This window comes from Prinia subflava, chromosome 8 (assembly GCF_021018805.1).
Source record: "Prinia subflava isolate CZ2003 ecotype Zambia chromosome 8, Cam_Psub_1.2, whole genome shotgun sequence".
Taxonomy (NCBI): domain Eukaryota; kingdom Metazoa; phylum Chordata; class Aves; order Passeriformes; family Cisticolidae; genus Prinia; species Prinia subflava.
Genome location: NC_086254.1, coordinates 30,080,020 through 30,096,855, shown reverse-complemented (window position 1 = coordinate 30,096,855; position 16,836 = coordinate 30,080,020). Strand labels below are relative to the sequence as shown.

The window sequence follows — 16,836 nt, the reverse complement described above, 5'->3', positions numbered from 1 at the left end:
TCCTGCCCTGTCCATCTGTACCACTCGTCAGCCCTGAGCTCCTGTGCTGAAGCCAGGTCTCAGCTCAGCCTGACAGTCCCCCTGTAAATGCTGAGCTCCCCGTGCCTGTGGGAGCGGCTTCCACAGCAGCGTCTGTGACACGGACCTGCAGCTACACAGGCAGCCGAGCTACCCTGGCAGAAAGTCTGGCTGTGACTGGGACTGCTCCTGGAGAGAAGGGAGGCACTTCGGGAGTGATGGAAATGTAGGAGCAAGGTATGAGCAGGCACAGATGTGCAGCTGGGGCTTGGTTTTGGTCTAGGAGTGTGTCCAAGTAGTATCTTATAGCAAAAAAAAAAAAATCCAACATCAAAAAACCCACTGCTTTTTATCTAAGCATCCCCGAATAACTTTGGCCTGGACCTGGAGTAGAGGAGCTCTGAAAGGGAGCAGGGGCTGGAGTGGCCGGTTCAGGGGGGGTTTCCTGTTCTCAAGGAGGCAGGAGTCAAGGTTGGCAGGGAGTTGGGTGGTCAGGGAGCTGGGACCAGTCAGGGCTGTCTGTGCCAGGCAGGAGGCAGCCACTGCCTGGACAGACACCTGTGGGGATGCTGTAGCAGCACCCGCTCCCCCTGCGCCTGCTGCAGTGCAGAGCAGCACTGGGGAGCGTCTGGAGGGGCTGAGGGGGCGAGTGCTTCAGCATAGGGGCTCAGCTCTGGCCAGGGAAAAAGTGCTGCCCCAGGGCCCAGGCTGGCACAAAGCCACCAGCGCTGCCGGGAGAGGGCAACTCTTAGCAGGCTGCACTTTGAGTGGAAGCTCAAGTCTGCTGTGAAACAAGTTCAGAAAAGTCTGTGACTTCTTTTCCCTGAAAACTCTTAAGAAGCTAAATTGAGAAGAGAATAAACCTGCGACCTGGCCCTTTCCCAGGGGCTGCTGGTGGCCGGGGAAGGCTGCAGCCTCCACCACCACTCTGGAGCTCTCGGTGCGACGGATGGGCTCCTGGTCTGTGCAGGAGCAGCCCGGCTCAGCTCCCCGTCCCTGCGGCCTGGTGCTAGCAGAGCCCTGCATCTCTCAGAATAGATATAGATCTCTATATATAGACTTCATCTGGTTCTATTAACATAAATATGATCACTTTAAAAATACACGTACTGTATTATGTACACTATGTACATGGGGCTGGGGCGGGCGCCAGCGGCACCCTGCTGCCCTCGCACCGCTTCCTGCGTGGTTCGTGGAACCGTTCACATTTGTTAAAAGCGCCTCAGTTTCTCTTCTGTGAGAGATGCTGGGGGTGGGGTTGGGGAGGGACGGCGGCGGGGGCGACCCTGCAGCTGCTGCCAAAGATAAGAGGTGTTTGATCTGCCCCGGGGGCTGGCGGCTGTGGCGTGGCTGATGCCTGCGCTGCCCTGGCCAGCCGGGCGAGGGAGTGTCATGATGCCGGGGGGGGCAGTGGGACCCCTACAGCCCCCTCCTCACTGTGACGTCTTGCTGGTCAGATCAGCAAACAGCCTTTGCATATGTTAAAAATACACACAGATCCAGACTGTCCTACAGCCCCCGGCAGCATCTGCGACTGCCTGGGGCCGCGGCCAGGGCTGGGTTAGCAGCGAAGCCCTGGGGAGCAGCAGGGAGTGCAGCGGGACACGGGGGGACCCAGACACATGTGCAGGTGCTGGGGCCAGCCGGGCTGGCTGGTGCTGGGCCCTGAGAGCCCCCAGTTGAGTGCGGTGGGGGAGCAGGGTGGGGCTCCGGGACACCCTGTGCCAGGCACTGGTGCCTCGGGAGTCCCCAGCAGCCGTGCGGCTCCAGCCGCCGGAGAGGCTCACGCTGCTCATGGCAGGGCCTCTGCGGCTCCCGGCACCGCGGCTCCTGGAGAGCCAGGGAGAGTCAGGGAAAAGAGAGCCTGGAGTCAGGCAGGGGGCACAGGGAACACCCGCAACCACCCTAGGTCAGGGCTCCTGCTCTCACGGCCTTGCTGTGCTCCAGCCCCTGACCCCACACAGCCGCCCTCCCCCCTCTGCCTCCTCCAAACCATCGTGCTGCGTCTTCTCAAGCTCAGCCCGCGGTCTCCAGAGCCGGCGGTGTCGAGGCGAGGCGGGGCTGTCGGGGCTGTCCGGGCGGTGAGGGGCGGCGGGGCTGCAGGGCCGCGGGAGGCAGCCCCGGGCGCTGCCGGAGGCGGGGACGGAGCGTCCGGCGAGGGGAGCGCTGCGGGCCTCTCTCCTCGCAGCGCCCCGCAGGCGGCGGGCACGGGGCACGGGCGCGTCCAGCCGAGTCTGTGCAGGAGTAGCAGCACGGTGGGGCCAAGGTCCGCCTCCTGCCCGCCCTCCTGCCCGGCCAGGGGCTGCAGCGGCAGTGCTGGGGCTGGCGGCGGGGCTGGCCCCGCCAGGGCAGGCGGCGGCGGCAGCGCCGAGCTCTGGTGCTCAGTCCGCGGTTCACTGTATATATTTATATATAAACAAGGACAGCAGTGCTGTGGTGTTGCAATGAGGAACAGCTGCTCTGGTGCTGGATGCTCCCGGAAGATCTGGTGCTGCAGTTCGAATGGAGAGATCAGGGGCACGGCCAAAGCCAGGAGAAGGTTCTGCGCACCGGCTGCCATCCGGCCTTCCCTCCTCCCCTCCGGGAGCGCGGTGCAAAGGGGTGGCGGGGCTCTCAGTGTGCAGACAAACCTCTCTCGCGCCGTCTTTCAGGAGTAGATGGTGATGACCTCCCGGCCCCCACCACGCACCAGGAGCACTCTGTCCAGATGCTCTGTCAGCACCTCCAGAAACTCCATGTCTGCACAGCTGTCAAGGAGGACAAACTTCACACCGGAATGTAGGGACAGCCCTGTGCCATCCCTGCCCAGCCCCAGATGAGCCTGCAGCACTGACACTTCCACACCAGAGCCAGGAGCTGGTGGGGTCAGTCCCTAGCCAAGGGGGCAGGGAAGCCCACCCGTGCTGGTGCTGTGTGATGGGGATGGTGACTGAGCCAGCAGATGGCTGAGCCCCACAGACTTCTGCCCGGGCCCCTGTCATGTGCATTGCACTCGTGGGTGTAGGGGCAATGTCATGTTGTCCCATCACCTGTCACATGTGGGAGGGGTAGGCTGGTGCCAATGACAGCTGCTGGACCCAGCCAGGAGCAGGAGATGTGGAGGTCCAACTCAGGAACTAGACCTGTGCCTCCTGGCACTTGCCTAAAAGACCCACCAGTTTTGGGGAAGACATGAACCCTGGTACCCTGGCATAGAGGGGTTTTGACGACTGGCCCCACAGGAAGGATACAGTTCTCATCCCCTTTCCGGTTACGGGGAGGCCCTGGCATGTTCAGCAGGACCAGCTTGGCGTCCTGGGACTTCTTCACGATCACCTCATTGAGCTTCACAGCTGTGTGCATCCTCCGCACGTTGGACTGGTTCCTGCGGGCGACAGCATGTGTGGGCACAGGACAGGCACAGTCAGCCTCCAGCCCCACGCCAGGCCCAAGGGGCCACAGGCACACTGGCCTCCTGCCCTACAGCAGTCCAGACTGGGCTGCAGCACAAACTCGGGGTGCAGAAAGCTTTGCCAAGCACTGCGCTGGTGACTCTGAGCCTGCACTGGTGGCCATGAAGCCACAGGGGCATGCACAGTGCCCATGGGCAGTGGCAACCACGGCTGCTCGGGGCCAGGCTGCGTGGGAGTGAGCAGGAGCAGACAGCACGAGTGTCACCGTGGGTGCCTGAGCCCAGGCTTGCAGGGAGCTGCTGGCAGCATAGCAGGGCAGACAAGGAGCGTGTGGTGCGGGCAGTCCACGGTGCACAGGGCTGGCAGCCAGAGCTGCCGCACGCTGCCCGGGTGAACTGTCTGGCACTGCAGCTGTCATGGCTCACTGAGCCGCCCTCCTGCACAGGGGCAACCCTGATGGCTCCCATCATGCTGCCCCACGAGCACAACCCAGCTCCCTCCAACCCAGCCCCGGCACCCTGCCAAACATAGACTTACAGGTTTTCCCACTCCCTGCCAGGAGCGTGATGGGGTCGGTGAGAGAGAGAGAGAGAGGGAGAGAGAGAGAGACGTGGTGAACACCAAGCTGGGTGCACCCCCACTCCCTGCAGCACACCCAGCCTGGGCACCCCATCCCTTGCCCCATCCCTTGCCAGTACAGTTCTACACAGGGGCCCCTCCCCACTTGCCCCCAGCCCCTCCACAAGAGTGCACTCAGAGCACCCAGGCTGTCTGACCACTCCTCAGGGCAAGGATCAAGCTGGTGCTGCCGAGGCCCTGCCTGCACCGGCCTGGCTGGGGCAGGCAGGGACAACCAGAATCACAGGGCATGTGTGGGACAAGGTGGCAGCATGGGGGGCCATACGGCTTCATGTTGAAGAAGTCCTTGATGCCCTCAGGGCTGACAGGGCTCTTGCTCTTGTTCTTCTCAGCAACGGACTTCTCCTTGGTCCAGGTGAGATGCACCTTCTCAGGGGCTGCCTCCACCTCATCACCAGGGGACTGGGAGCTGCTGGAGAAGGTGGTGGCGTTCTTGTCATGGATTAGTTGGACCTGCAGAGGGAAGAGGGGAATGGTGGGCAGGGCCTGGGACCAGCTACCTGCATGGCCGTGTCTCGGTACAACCCCTCACCTCCTCCTCTGGCTTCTCCTCGCCGTCAGCAGCCTGCTCCTCGGGGACGTTCAGGCGCAGGCGTGTGTTGGCCGGGTTCTTGCGCCGGATGGAGCCACGGGACTCATCCGTGATGCTCTGGATCTGTGTGGTAGGGGTCAGCAATGGGAGTGGGGCACAGGAGGGCTTGGCTGGGCAGAGCCTAGCCTGAGGCCCAGTTCTCCATCGCAATGAGCACACAGAGCTGCAGGGCAGCTTGGTTCTCATCAGAGCCACCACAGGGGTCAGAGCCCACCCAGCCTGTCCTGTAGCCTCACCTCCCGCTCCCGCTCATTCTTGGTGAGGTGCATTTGTTTGAGGATCTGGGAACGCTGCTCCATCACCAGTGTCTTCTCATAGGTGTAGGCAGAGATGTCACTCTCATGCTGTGGGGGGAAGAGGAGAAATTTGGGGCAAGGTAAGCTGTCCCAGCATGGGCCAGCATGTCCCCCCATGGTGCTATGTGCCCCATGTCAGGCTCTGTCTGGCTCTCCCATGCACAGCATCCCTGACTGCAGCTCATGCCCTGTCCCAGTACTCACCATCTCCACCACCTCCACCTCTGCGGTGATGCGCAGGTGGTACAGGAATGTGGTCAGGTCCTTCTTCATCTGGATGCTGTTGTCATCCATCTGTGCCACCGTGAAGATGCGCATCTTGCACTTACGCCACACCTGCAAGGGACAGGGGAGGCTTGGGCACGGCTCGACAGGGACAGCCCCAGCCCTGCACTGCAGGGCCCAGCACTGCAGGGCCCAGCCTACCTTGTGCTGCCTCAGGAGGAAGGGCAGCAGCATCAGCATCCCCCCATCATGGACAATCCACCAGACGTCGATGTGGCCCTCCGAGAACCGCTCCTGGTTGCCCGGAAACATGGCAACATTCTTGGCCACCAGCAAGGCCAGGTGCCCAGCTGTGGTCTCTCGCACCAACTCTGGGAGGGGAAGGGCCACGTCAGCCAGGGCAGCTTGCAGCCCCCCCAGCCCGGCAGTGCCCACCCTCCACGGTGCCTACCAATGAAGTTCCTCCAGGTCTGGTGGTCCTCCTTCTGGCGCCAGCTGCGGGGCCAGCCCACCAGCACTGTGTTGTGCTGCAGCCCCCCCAGCCCGCTGGACTGGATGAGGTGGGACATGCCATCCCGCAGGTTAGAGGAGATCACCACCTGACAAAAGCCTTTCACCTTCTCTGCTTCCATCAGGCGCCGGATGGACTGCAAGGGAGAGGGAGGTCAGAGATCCCAGGGCCTCAGGGATGGGCATGGATCATGGGCACAGCAGCTTCCAGGCCCAGCAGTGGCACAACCCAGACCAGATGAGGTACATGGTGTAGGGTGTGGGGTACAGGGTGCAAACTGTGGGGTACAGGGTATAGAATGGGGGCTGCAGAGAATGAGGTGGAGGGTGCAGGCCGTGGGGTGCAGGTTCTCACAGGGTGCCTGGGTCTCTGGGTCCCACAGGGCCCAGTGGCTCCGGGCCAGGGGGGTGATACCCAGTGGTGCACAGAGCTGGCACATGGCTCTGCACCATGCAGAGTGGAGGGTGTCCTTGTGCCAGGGCTCTGACAGGCGGCAGAGCAGCAATTAGAGTTATTTACTCAGAGAAATTATAACATGTCTGCATGGGAGAGAAACTGTTTGCTTCCGAGGGCTTAATCTCATTAATGTGCCGCCCCGCGGGGGCAGGGGGTGGAGAGTGCTCTCACTCTGGCGGGGAAAGGCTTGTCTCCCACCTTGCCTGGCACCAGGGCCACAGAGACTGTGGTGAGGCTTGAGGGCTGTGGAATCCTCTCAGCCCAGCAGCACAGCAGCCCCTGGCTGGGCACTGTGCTGTGATGTGATGTGCCATACTGTGCCAAGGCCTGCAGCAGCTGGCCAAGACTGGGACCAGTGCTTGGCTGGTGCCAGCATCTCTGGTGTCTTGGAGGGGAAGAGGGGTCCAGAGGTGCCTGCAGTGCTGTGAGCACCAGGAAAGCATGGAGTCCTCAGGCTCTGCCTAATGCCACTCTGAAGCTCTCTGGGCCATCTGAGGCCACCAGCCCTGGCCATGGGGCAGAAAAAACCCTGGGCACCTGGGGAGCAGGAGCACCTGCTGCTGGCACAGCCTGTCCTGGTGCGGGCAGTTCTCACCTCCTCCGCCCTCTGCGCCTGAGGGTGGTTGTCCAGGAAGGTCCCTTCTAACACAGAGGCCACGATAGTGAGGCCCTTCCCGGCCTTGAGCTGCGACGTGAAGGACAGGAGCTGCGGGTGCACCACATTCTGCTCCTGGTCCCCACGGACCAGGACCAGCAGCTGCGGCCTGCAAGGAGGGTCCTGTAGTCAGTGCCCGCACCCAGCCTGTCCCTGCCCCGGCACCCTCAGATCCCCATCTCCCTGCCCAGCCTTACCTCCAGTTCTTGGTGTGCGGGGGCCCTTCCTCCAGCCGCAGCAGGGCATAGCGGGCTGCACTCAGGGACAGGCCCCGGATCCCATCACCCCACTCCTTCTCCGCCCTGCAGGAACCAGCAGCACATAAGGGATGCCCAGGGCTCTGGCCACAGAGCACCACACTGGCACCCTGGAGCATCCTGGCACAAGCAGCCCAGGGGAGCTGAGAGGCCACTGTGCCCATGAGGGGCTGGCCAGGGCCTGCAGGGCCATGGGCTCCCTTACCCGCGGTACTCAATGTATTTGTAGATGAGGCCAGCGATCAGCATGGCCACCAGTGCGTAGTACCAGGAGCAGATGAACATCAGGGCCAGGCAGAGGCTCATGCCCAGGAAGGACAGGGTCCTGCAGAGAGCACAGAGTGGTCAGTGTGCCCTGGGATCCCCACACCAGGGTGTCCTGGGGTGTCCCTGTCCTGCCCCACCCCACGGCTCACCAGTGGTAGTAGCGGAAGCGGGGCCGCCAGTTGGGCGTCCGCAGCAGCGTTTGCACCGCGCACGCCAGGTTGACAAACATGTAGCACATGAGGAAGAACCTGTAGGAGAGAGTAGGGGGCTGAGTGGGCACACAGTGAGGGACTGAAGCCTCCACTTCTCCTGGCCAATGCTGGAGCAGGCCCCACTGATGGACAGAGAAACAGTGCCACGGAGAAACCAAGCATCAGTGCTGGACAAGATGGGACCCCAGAGTCCCTGCAGGGCCCCCCTCCTCCCAGGCAGGGGGCAGGGCAGCAGGCGCATTCCCCCCACAAGGAGCAGAGACCCACACTCGCCACCCGCTGCTTGTGAAGGTGCGGGTCGACAGCACGCTGCCTACATGGAGAGGATGGGAGCCACCTCGTCCAGGGAGGCGATCAGGATCCCGATCTCGCAGATGCAGGCTGTGAGCAGCAGGGCCCATGTCGGCTCCCCGTTGGCTTTGCCATGGCCGAAGACCTGGAAGTGGGGGGAGAGGGGAGCGTCAGGCTCTGTGGTGCCCTGTAGCCCTGGGCAAGGGCACTCGGTGCAGCCCGATGAGACTGGGCCCTTCCACATACCCAGCCCTGGCGGAGCAGGGACTGGCAACACTGGGTGCCATGAGCTGGCACATGTCCCGTGCTGGAACCTGCCAGGGTGGCAGTCCCAGGGCTGGCTCCTGCTGACAGGACAGTCCCGTTCCCGGCAGATCCCCTGGCTCTCCCCACACCCAGCGCAGCAGCCTCTGTACCCTCACCAGGTACGAGCCTCAGCTCACAGCCTGGCCACAGCCAGCAGAGCCGGGCACCCTGTGCCTGGGACGGACACGGTGCCGGGGGAGAGCGGCCCCTCCTGTGGCTGTGGGGGGCGGGCAGGGGGCCGGGGGCGCATGTCCGGACGCATTAGAGGGTGCGGGCGGAGCGAGAGAGCTCGGGCTGGGGCTGGCAAGGAGAAGGAGGGAGGATAAAATTAGCCCGCTCTTCCCTGGGGGGAGCTGTCGGGTTGGATTTGGAGAGATGAGGTTGTGGGAACGCGTCTTCAGAGAGCAGATAAAATATGAAGCGGCACGGCAGCGGGGGGGAGGGAATTCTGACCTTTCCCGACACTCTCCTCCCACCGATACCGCAGCCAGAGCCACCACGGCCGCCCACCGCGGAGCCGGTGCCGGCGCCGGCGGGATGAGGGCAGGGGAGTCGGGCTGCCCCGGCAGCGACGGTGCCGGGAGGAGGCAGGGTGGGCTCCCACCGATCTCCCGTGCTGGTGGGATCTGCATCCACAGTGGGCACTCGGAGTGGGGCAGCACCGGACTCGGGGGTCACCTACCCTGAGGAAGGGTACGATCCCATCCCTGGAGATGGCTTGCAGGAGGCGGGGGGCTCCAGTGAGACTCTGCAACCCGGCCCCACAGGTGGAGAAGAACGAGCCAATGACAATGACCCACGGGGACGGCCACGCCAGGGTGCCAACCACCAGGTTCCCATTGACGGCCTCACCAAACCTGCGGGGCATCAGCATCACCTGCGGTTCCATCCCATGATCGAGCCCCAAAAGCACCTGCACCACAGTGGCACAACCCAGCCCCCCACAATGACACCGCTTTGGGGCAATGTGACACAACATGGCAAGAGCCCACCCCCTCAAGGGCCGAGCAATGGAGCAGGGTCAGAGGTTGCCAGGGGTCTGTCCTCATCCCGTTAGCATGGCCAAGGGCAAGGGCAGGTGTGGGACAGGACTCCTTGTCCCTGTGCCGGGGGGACAGTGATGATGCATGCAGTTGGATCCTGTTTGTGTTGGTGCTGGCGACCCAGAAGTGTCACCTGCCACGTGCGGTAAGCAGGGCTGCCCCAGATAGGCAGGAGCGCAGGCAGCCCTGCTTGTTGACAAACAAGTGTCTGACTGCAGGAGGGGGAGAAATGCAGTAAAACATGGATGGTTGGGGTGCACGCAAGTGTCTGTTACAGGCTGCAGCGCCCCTGCCCGATGACACCCACGAGCCCCTCAATGCCCCTCAATGCCCCCCTGGCTGCAGCCTTCCCCACACCTCTGCCTGCCCCTGGGACTGCCCCTGCCCCAGCATGTTCTGGGGGCTGCCAGACTCTCCCCATGTCCCCCATGACACTCACTTGTCACGCAGGACGACCCCCTCAATGCATGCTCCAAAGAGGACAACAGAGCTGATATCTGCCAGGTAGTCAAGGAGAGCCAGGAGGATGCAGAGTCCTGCCTGCCTAGCCAGGGGGGTGCTGGGACTCTGTCCTAGCCCAGTGAAGCATCCGAGCTGATCTGCCCTGCAGAGCCCACCCACCCTCAGCCCCACAGCCCAGGCTCAGGCAAGCCCTGAAGGATACAGACTGCAGAGGTGGTGGCAATGGCCAGGATGGTGCCCGTGGGGATGGACTTCTGGGCATCCCGCAGGTCTCCAGAGCGGTTGGAGCCAGCCATGATGCCTGGGGAAAGAGGGGATGGTGTCAGGAGGAGCAGAGCTACAGCCCATACCCATCCCAGGTACCCTCATGCCAGGCACCGTGTGAGCCCTGGGCACAGCAGGGCACGGCTCCGTGTGCCCCGGGATGGGAAGTAGACATGATGGGCAGTGGAGAAGGCGCTGCTGCGGCTTGGGGTACCCAGCCTGCTCTTCTCATCCCCCCCAGCACTTTACCCCCACCCCAAACCGCAGTCTGAGGCCACTCAAGGATTAGGCTCAAAAGCTCTCAAGTGCCTTGTCTCATTAGCCCTTAATTAGCTCAAGCAGGAACGGTGGCTGCCGCAGGGGCAGGACAGGGTCCAGCCCCGACGCTGCTCCGGGAGGGCAGGAGGTTACGCAGGGACACGGCTGCACAGGCGGGTTCAGCACGGCCCGGGGGATGACCCGTGCTCCGGCCGCGGCGGCAGCCGGGCCGGGACCCCACAGCCCGCGGCACCGGGGGACGGGCGGCCTGCAGAAACCGGGACCTGCTGGTGAACGGGCAACGGGAGGGAGGGCAGCGGAGGCTGAGCGGCTGCCGGGGACCCCGCAACGCCGGACCCTCCAGCGCTCGCCATGCCCGGGGCAACCCGGGGCTCCCGCCGGCCTTGACCCCGGCGGAGCTGCAGGAGAGCCCCGGAGGCTGCGCCCCGCTCGGCTTGGCAGCGGGACTGGGGCGGGGGGGCTCCTCTGCCCCCGGAGAGCTAAAAATACCGAAGCGGCGGGACGTCAGCGCGCACCGGGCGGCACCGACAGATCTGGAGCGCGGGCGGCTGCGTGGGAGGCGATGGCGGCCAGCCGCCCCCGCGACGCCGCTGTCACCGCCGCGCCCTCCGCGGGGGTGGCACACGTGGGGCCCGCCCAGCTCGCCCGGCGACACGTGGCCCGTGTGCCCGCGGCGGGGACTCCCACCTGTGACCGAGGGGAAGTAGATGCCGACGAGCAGGGTGAAGTAGGACGTCATGTCGCTGAAGACGTAGGGCTGGTCCATGTCCACTGGGGTGTCGGGGGAGCTCACGGAGGGCAGCCCCCGCTTCTCCACGATCACGCCCTTGGTCAGGTATGAGCTCCAAAGGTTCTCTGTGGGGAGGGAGAAGGCCGGGCAGTGTCGCTGGTGTGAGATGCCCGCAAGCCCCCTTACCCAGCACAGCACCCCCACCCCACAGGGGTGGAGCTGGGGGTGTCTGGTTCTCCCTCCCCTTCCCCGGCCTCACTGAGCAGCTGGCTCAGCCAGCAGACGGGGGGCTGTGGGCAACCAGAGGGTGAGGATGGCAGCACAGGTGGGCAACCAGAGCAGGCTCATACTGCTGCTGGCAGCATCCCCACAAGATATTGGAGCAGCTGACACGGGATTGCAGTAGCAAATAATTAAGAGGGTAATATAATTAATGCTGATCAACACAGGTTTAAGAGAAGTGGATCGTGTCAAAGTAACTTGATAATGTTTTTGATGGGATTATGAGTGCGGGGCTGATGTAACAGGCTTAGTGTCCCTCCGCGTGCTGCTTTGGCCACAGATCGCAGGGAGAAACTGGAGCAGTGGAGAGCAGCCAGCACCAGGCAGGGCGGGCAGAGGCAACTGCCCTTGGCATGTCACTGCTGGGGGGCTGCAGGGAGGGGCAGAGGGGCTCCCAGGGACCAGCCCTCAGCACTGAGGCCCCTTCATGGCTGCTCACAGGTGACAGATGGGGCTGGCAACCCCTATTTGCCTCACCTGTCTCATCCTCCCAGAAATGTGTGTTTCTCCCTACAGAGAGACCCCTCGCCTAGGGCACAGCAAACCCAAGTCACCTCTGTCAGGGTCAAACCGTGCCACCTGTCTCAAGATGCTCTTGGACCAGCCACCCTTGTCACCAGCCACCCCAGAGTGGGGTCCTGGCTCTGTCCTGATGCCTCCAGTGCAGCAGTGTTTGCTTCCTATTGCGCTGAAAGAGCCCAGCTGGGTGGGTGGGGGTCTGCACCCCCTCCCCAGCAGCACCATTGCCAACAGGAGCAGGTTCCACCCAGGAGCCAGGAGCTCCTTATCTGTCCCAAAAGACCTCAGAGCAGGACACCATTGGAAGGCTCCCAAACACCCTGTGACTGCACTCCACTAATCACAGTCACAGCTGCAGCCCTGAGCACCACGTGCTTAGCCAAGTCTGAGCTCCCATGCCTGTGTCCATGCAGACACCGGGGCAGGATGGCTGGGGCAGCCTCACAGCCATCAGGAAGGACCGATCCTGCTCATGGCTCTGCTGCTTTCCTGAATCCCAAAAACCACTCCAGCATGGGGGTCTGCAGACACCCTGTGAATGTAGCACAGAGCATCAGCCTCTGCCACCCACTGCTGAGCGTGAGCACCTGGCACATATACCAGCATCTCCAAAAAAACAGGTCATAAGTGGCCCCTCCCAGCGAATTCATGCATATTTCTGTGGTCCTGGCCACTCTCCCAGCATGGCTGTAGCCACAGCAGCTAAGTGGCCCCAAGGGGTGATCGCTTCTCTCAAAACCTCAAATCAATACCAGCCTTTCCAAAGGCCAAGAGGAAGCAGAGGGAGGATTTATTCCTCCCCAGCCTTTGGGCATCATGCTGAGCTACCCCGCTGGCTGACACAGACTGTGTGCAGGTGGCTGCAGCGCCCTGCTCTGTCACCCGGTGCAGGAGTCTGTCCTACTGCCTGGCACAGCATGAGCACAGCTCACTGTGTCTCAGGAGCAGAGCAGCCCCCAGCAGGGATCACCCACATGCCCTCTCACCTGGACCCAGCACTGTTTGCCCCCACAACACCTGGCATGGCTGAGGAGCCATGCTTAGGACAGCCTCCCACAGCACACCTCCACCAGCCCTGCTGGCAGAGCTGCCCAGGAGGTACAGCCACTGCCCACCACAGCTCCCTCGCATCTCCTTCTGCGTGCTTCCATTCCCATGCCCTCATGCCCATGCCCATGTTCCCGTGCCTCTGTAGGCATGTGCTCACCTTGGATGAGGCCGCTGGCAGCGCCGGGGATGCCCTCGATCTCGGTGACGTTGTTCATGGTGAAATACTCATCACAGGTCGCATTGAGGAAGCGGGAGGTGCAGAAAAGCTCCCAGAGCTTGGAGCCAACCGTCTCGTTCCCCTCCACAACCATCTTGGTGCAGAGGTCGAAGCCGTGGCGTGAGAGGGTCCTGTTGCCCAGGAGGCAGATCCTGGGGGGACAGCGACACTCAGCACTCAGCATTTGCATGCTCCAGCCCTGCTACATCCCTGCAGGATCCCACACTCACGGGAAGCTTGGTGGGTCGAAGGCCGATTTGATTACACCAGCATAGATGGCAAGGATGGAGAGGATGACACAGCCCAAGAAGACCAGGGCAAATTTGTTGACATACTTGACACCCACAAACACGACAGTGGCCATGCAGGTCAGCACACAGGTGCCGTACACACGCATGTTGTTGAGCATCGCCGCCGCCTCCCCGCTGGCATCCTCTGCCTTGAAGATGGCCATGGCCGGGAAGATATAAGCCTGGGAAAGAGACATGGCATCACCACCTGGCTAACAGCCTGCAGAGGGGACCCCAGGGAAGGGTCCTTCAGGCCCCCTGCCCTGCCAGGAGCTGAGCCCATGGCACTGCACAAGGCAAGGACAGGTACCTACCAGCAGGATTTCGATGGTGCCTAGGATGTACATGGCACCGGCAAAGGTGGTGCCCAGGTAGAAGCAGAGCCCCACAGCCCCACCAAACTCAGGTCCCAGGGAGCGTGAGATCATGTAGTAGGAGCCACCCGCTGTCAGAGAGAGCAAAAGTGGGTCCCAGCCAGACCCCAGTGACACCCTCAGCCAGTTATCCCAAAGGGCAGACTGGAGCCAAGATAGCAATAAGCCCTGCTCCAGCACTGAGCAAGATGCAGAGCAGCAGGAGTGACCACACTGGCAGAGTCATTCCCCAGGAGCCCAGCAACCAGGTGCAATGGTCAATGGCACAGGTGTTCCCTGGACACCAGACAGGAGCTGGAGCCCCAGGGATCTGGGCCATACCCTGCTCCATCCTCCCAGAGGAGTCCTTAGAGCTGGGCTGCCAGGATCGATGGTCCCGCTGCGGCAGCAGGATGATAAATAGCTTTAATTACACCCCGTGTTGAGCTGTCAGAGATGTGCCCAGCCTGGTACAGCTCACAGCTCCCCAGGGCTCTGCAAGGCTGGCATGTTCCGGGGGAGGCAGCCAGGGCACCCACCAGCCAGACCCCAGGTTGCCTCCCAGGGGACAGAGCCCACACACAGCAGCGTCCCTGTGTCCGGCGGGGGGAGAGCCCACCCCATCACCCAAGCCTGTGGCACCCGGCACACCCTGCTCCCATCCTCCTGCCGTGTGTCTCCCGGCTCCCCGCGGCCTCGCCAGTCTGGCGGAGGGAGGAGCCGCGGCTGGCGGCTCTCGCTGCCATCTGCACCTCGCGGCTCGGGGACGGGTGGCGGCTTCAGCACCGCGCTCCCCCGGGCCCCGGGGATCCCGCGCGGGCTGGTGGCAGAAGGCTGGGGAGCGGCTGGCGGCCCCGGGGGATGCTCTCTGGGAAAAGCCCCTGCGGGCGCCCCACCCGGCAGGGACCGGCTGCCCGCACTCGTGGCACACGCGCGGACGCAGAGTTGGCTCTACCTGGCACCACACCGTTGGTGGCGATGGCACTCATGGAAATGGCCGTCAGCATCGTCTGCGGGAAGAAACACAGTGTGGGCACCCGGCAGAGCTGCACAGAGGGACAGGGGAGCAGAAGGGAGAGCTGGGGCCATGCTAGGACATGGGGGCTTCCTGGGGCCATGCTGAGATGTGCCACAGGGCAGGGATGCCCAGGGAGGATGAATGGATAGATGTATGGATGGGTGGACAGGCAGGGCTGTTGGCTGGCAGCACAGCTGAGAGAGCTAAGCCCTTGGAGGGGCTGGCAGCACCGGGGGGGCTCAGGCTGCCCAGGACACTGGACAGGGCCAGCCTTCCCAGCCTCTGCCCAGGGATGACTGTTCTGGCAAGGTGGCTCTCTGCAGCACAGCATGGCACCAGAGCAGGGGATCCCCAGCACATCCCCCTACGTGGCAGCTGTGATCTGGGTCACCATTTGAGCACCATTCCACTGCTGATTCCTTTGGGAAGCTGAAGGCTTCTCCTTGCTCTAAGTGGGGCATGAGCTAGGGCAGGGGCTGAAGCTGGGGCAGGAGCAGAGCAGGACATGGTGGGTTGGCAGCTAGTCCACTTCTCCATAATCCAGCCAGCCAGATGAGTGACCCCCAGGCCACGGGCAAGGCCAGTGGAGGCTTATCTGGCTCCAAAACTCACGCAGGAGCAGCAGAGGAAGACCATGCAGAATGACTCCATGATGCCGGCGATCCCCACCACCCAGGTGAGACGCAGGAAGAGGATGACTCCAAAGATGTTCTGGAGGCAGGGCAGGTAGACACCCATGAAGGTGCCCATCCGTGGGGCCTGTTGAGGGAACAGCAGTTATCAGGGCTCAGGGGCCTGGCTGGCAGAGGAGCAAGAGGTCCCACTCCTCTTGCAAAGCAGCCAAGAACGCAGGGTAAAACCGCCCCTGGCTGAGGCCAAGAGGGCCCCTGTTCTCTGGGCAGTCTATGGCCCAGCACTACATAGGCAAAGGCTGGAGACAGAGGGAGGGTTACCTCCCTCCTAAGTCCTCACCTGCACTGGCTTCTTCTTGCCTCCATCATTGTTCTCAGCCTCCTCATGCTCCCGGCTGCCCTGCGGCAGGTTGGTGTAATTGGCCAGTCCACTCAGCAGGGACGAGACCATAGGGCTTGTGTCCATCTCCTCCTGTGGAAAGTAGACCCCGAGTCATGAGGATAGTCCCTCGGGACCCCAGCCAACCCCAGGAGATCTTGCCAGATGCTACCCCACTGCCTGCCCCTCCAAGAATGGCTTTGGCAGTGCAGCAACCCTGGCCTGGGGCTCTGGTATGTCCCAGCACCGGGGTGCAGGTTGGGTGCTGTGGGACAACTCCTTAGCTCAGCCCCCTCCCCTTGCCCCACTGCCTGCTTGCCCTACCTCGAAGAGGGCCATGTTCTTGCCATCGTACTCTTTGCCCTTCTCCAGGTCCGTGCTGTTAATGAAGGGGCTGCTCTCCTTGGGATTGCCATCGCCTGCGGAGACACCACAGAGTCAGTCAGGCACTCCCTGCCCCACCCACACCTGGAGAACACCCACAGGGTCACCACTGTGAGGGGGCACAGCTGCCCATGGCTCCTGCAGGAGAGCTGCCAGGGCCGTGGGCACCATGCTGGCGCCCAGTCCCAGCACAGGCCACGGCAGGCTGGCATCCCAGCCACCAGCATCGCCTCCCACACCACACACGGGCAGGGGCTGCCATCCCCAGGAGCCACACGCTGCCCTGCCCGGCCGTGCTGACTCGTGGAGCCGCCGGAGCGCATCCACGCAGGGAGGCAAGCAGAGTGGATCCGGGGGAACCCTCAGGCGGGATGCAATAACTCACAGCACGGGGTGCCTGCGGGTGAGCGCACGGGGACTGCCCTCAGCGCTGTGTCTGCAGGGGCAGGATCTGGACGGCTGCTCAGCGTCAGCGCAGAGGGGACGGTCCCGGCACAGTGCCTGGGAGTGGGGCGACTGGCCAGGTGTCTGGTCCTCCTCCCAGACACACACCACGGGGGTGGGGGCCACAGGGCAGGAAGGCATCTAGAGGTACATCACTGAGGGCAGGTGATGCCCGGGGCAGTGCAGCCACCCACAGCAGTGCCAGGCCCATAGAACTACCAGGACAGGGGCCACAGCCACTCACTGCATTAATGACCTAGTGCAGAAGAAACCTGGAGTCGGCTTAATAGCGATGAAAACAGCTGAGCTGCAGAGCAGCAGAAATAAATCAAGCTAGAAATGGAGCAGCAGTGAGGATGATGCTGCTGGAGCA

At 62.9% G+C, this 16,836-nt stretch overlaps 1 protein-coding gene across 3 annotated transcripts in view; it reads right to left on the bottom strand.

The window, feature by feature from the left end:
- Positions 1-2,369: 2,369 nt before the first annotated feature.
- LOC134554146 (solute carrier family 12 member 5) overlaps positions 2,370-16,836 on the bottom strand; it is a 33,057-nt gene continuing 18,590 nt past the window's right edge. Inside the window, exons 13-38 of one of the 3 annotated variants that reach the window (XM_063404542.1) lie at positions 15,960-16,054; positions 15,597-15,728; positions 15,237-15,383; positions 14,562-14,616; positions 13,568-13,698; positions 13,194-13,435; positions 12,904-13,115; positions 10,853-11,020; positions 9,825-9,923; positions 9,600-9,657; positions 8,800-8,974; positions 7,838-7,956; positions 7,458-7,556; positions 7,247-7,366; positions 6,982-7,086; positions 6,725-6,893; positions 5,614-5,809; positions 5,364-5,533; positions 5,142-5,273; positions 4,878-4,985; positions 4,582-4,704; positions 4,315-4,502; positions 3,948-3,962; positions 3,249-3,382; positions 2,649-2,757; positions 2,370-2,509 (exon numbers count right to left, since the gene is read on the bottom strand). In XM_063404542.1, coding sequence (XP_063260612.1) covers positions 2,666-2,757; positions 3,249-3,382; positions 3,948-3,962; positions 4,315-4,502; positions 4,582-4,704; positions 4,878-4,985; positions 5,142-5,273; positions 5,364-5,533; positions 5,614-5,809; positions 6,725-6,893; positions 6,982-7,086; positions 7,247-7,366; positions 7,458-7,556; positions 7,838-7,956; positions 8,800-8,974; positions 9,600-9,657; positions 9,825-9,923; positions 10,853-11,020; positions 12,904-13,115; positions 13,194-13,435; positions 13,568-13,698; positions 14,562-14,616; positions 15,237-15,383; positions 15,597-15,728; positions 15,960-16,054 — 3,284 coding nt within the window. In that variant the 3' untranslated portion in view covers positions 2,370-2,509; positions 2,649-2,665. Of the gene's footprint in view, positions 2,510-2,619; positions 2,758-3,248; positions 3,383-3,947; positions 3,963-4,314; positions 4,503-4,581; positions 4,705-4,877; positions 4,986-5,141; positions 5,274-5,363; positions 5,534-5,613; positions 5,810-6,724; positions 6,894-6,981; positions 7,087-7,246; positions 7,367-7,457; positions 7,557-7,837; positions 7,957-8,799; positions 8,975-9,599; positions 9,658-9,824; positions 9,924-10,852; positions 11,021-12,903; positions 13,116-13,193; positions 13,436-13,567; positions 13,699-14,561; positions 14,617-15,236; positions 15,384-15,596; positions 15,729-15,959; positions 16,055-16,836 lie in introns of those variants that run through there. The other 2 variants (XM_063404544.1, XM_063404543.1) reach the window with 2 other exon arrangements.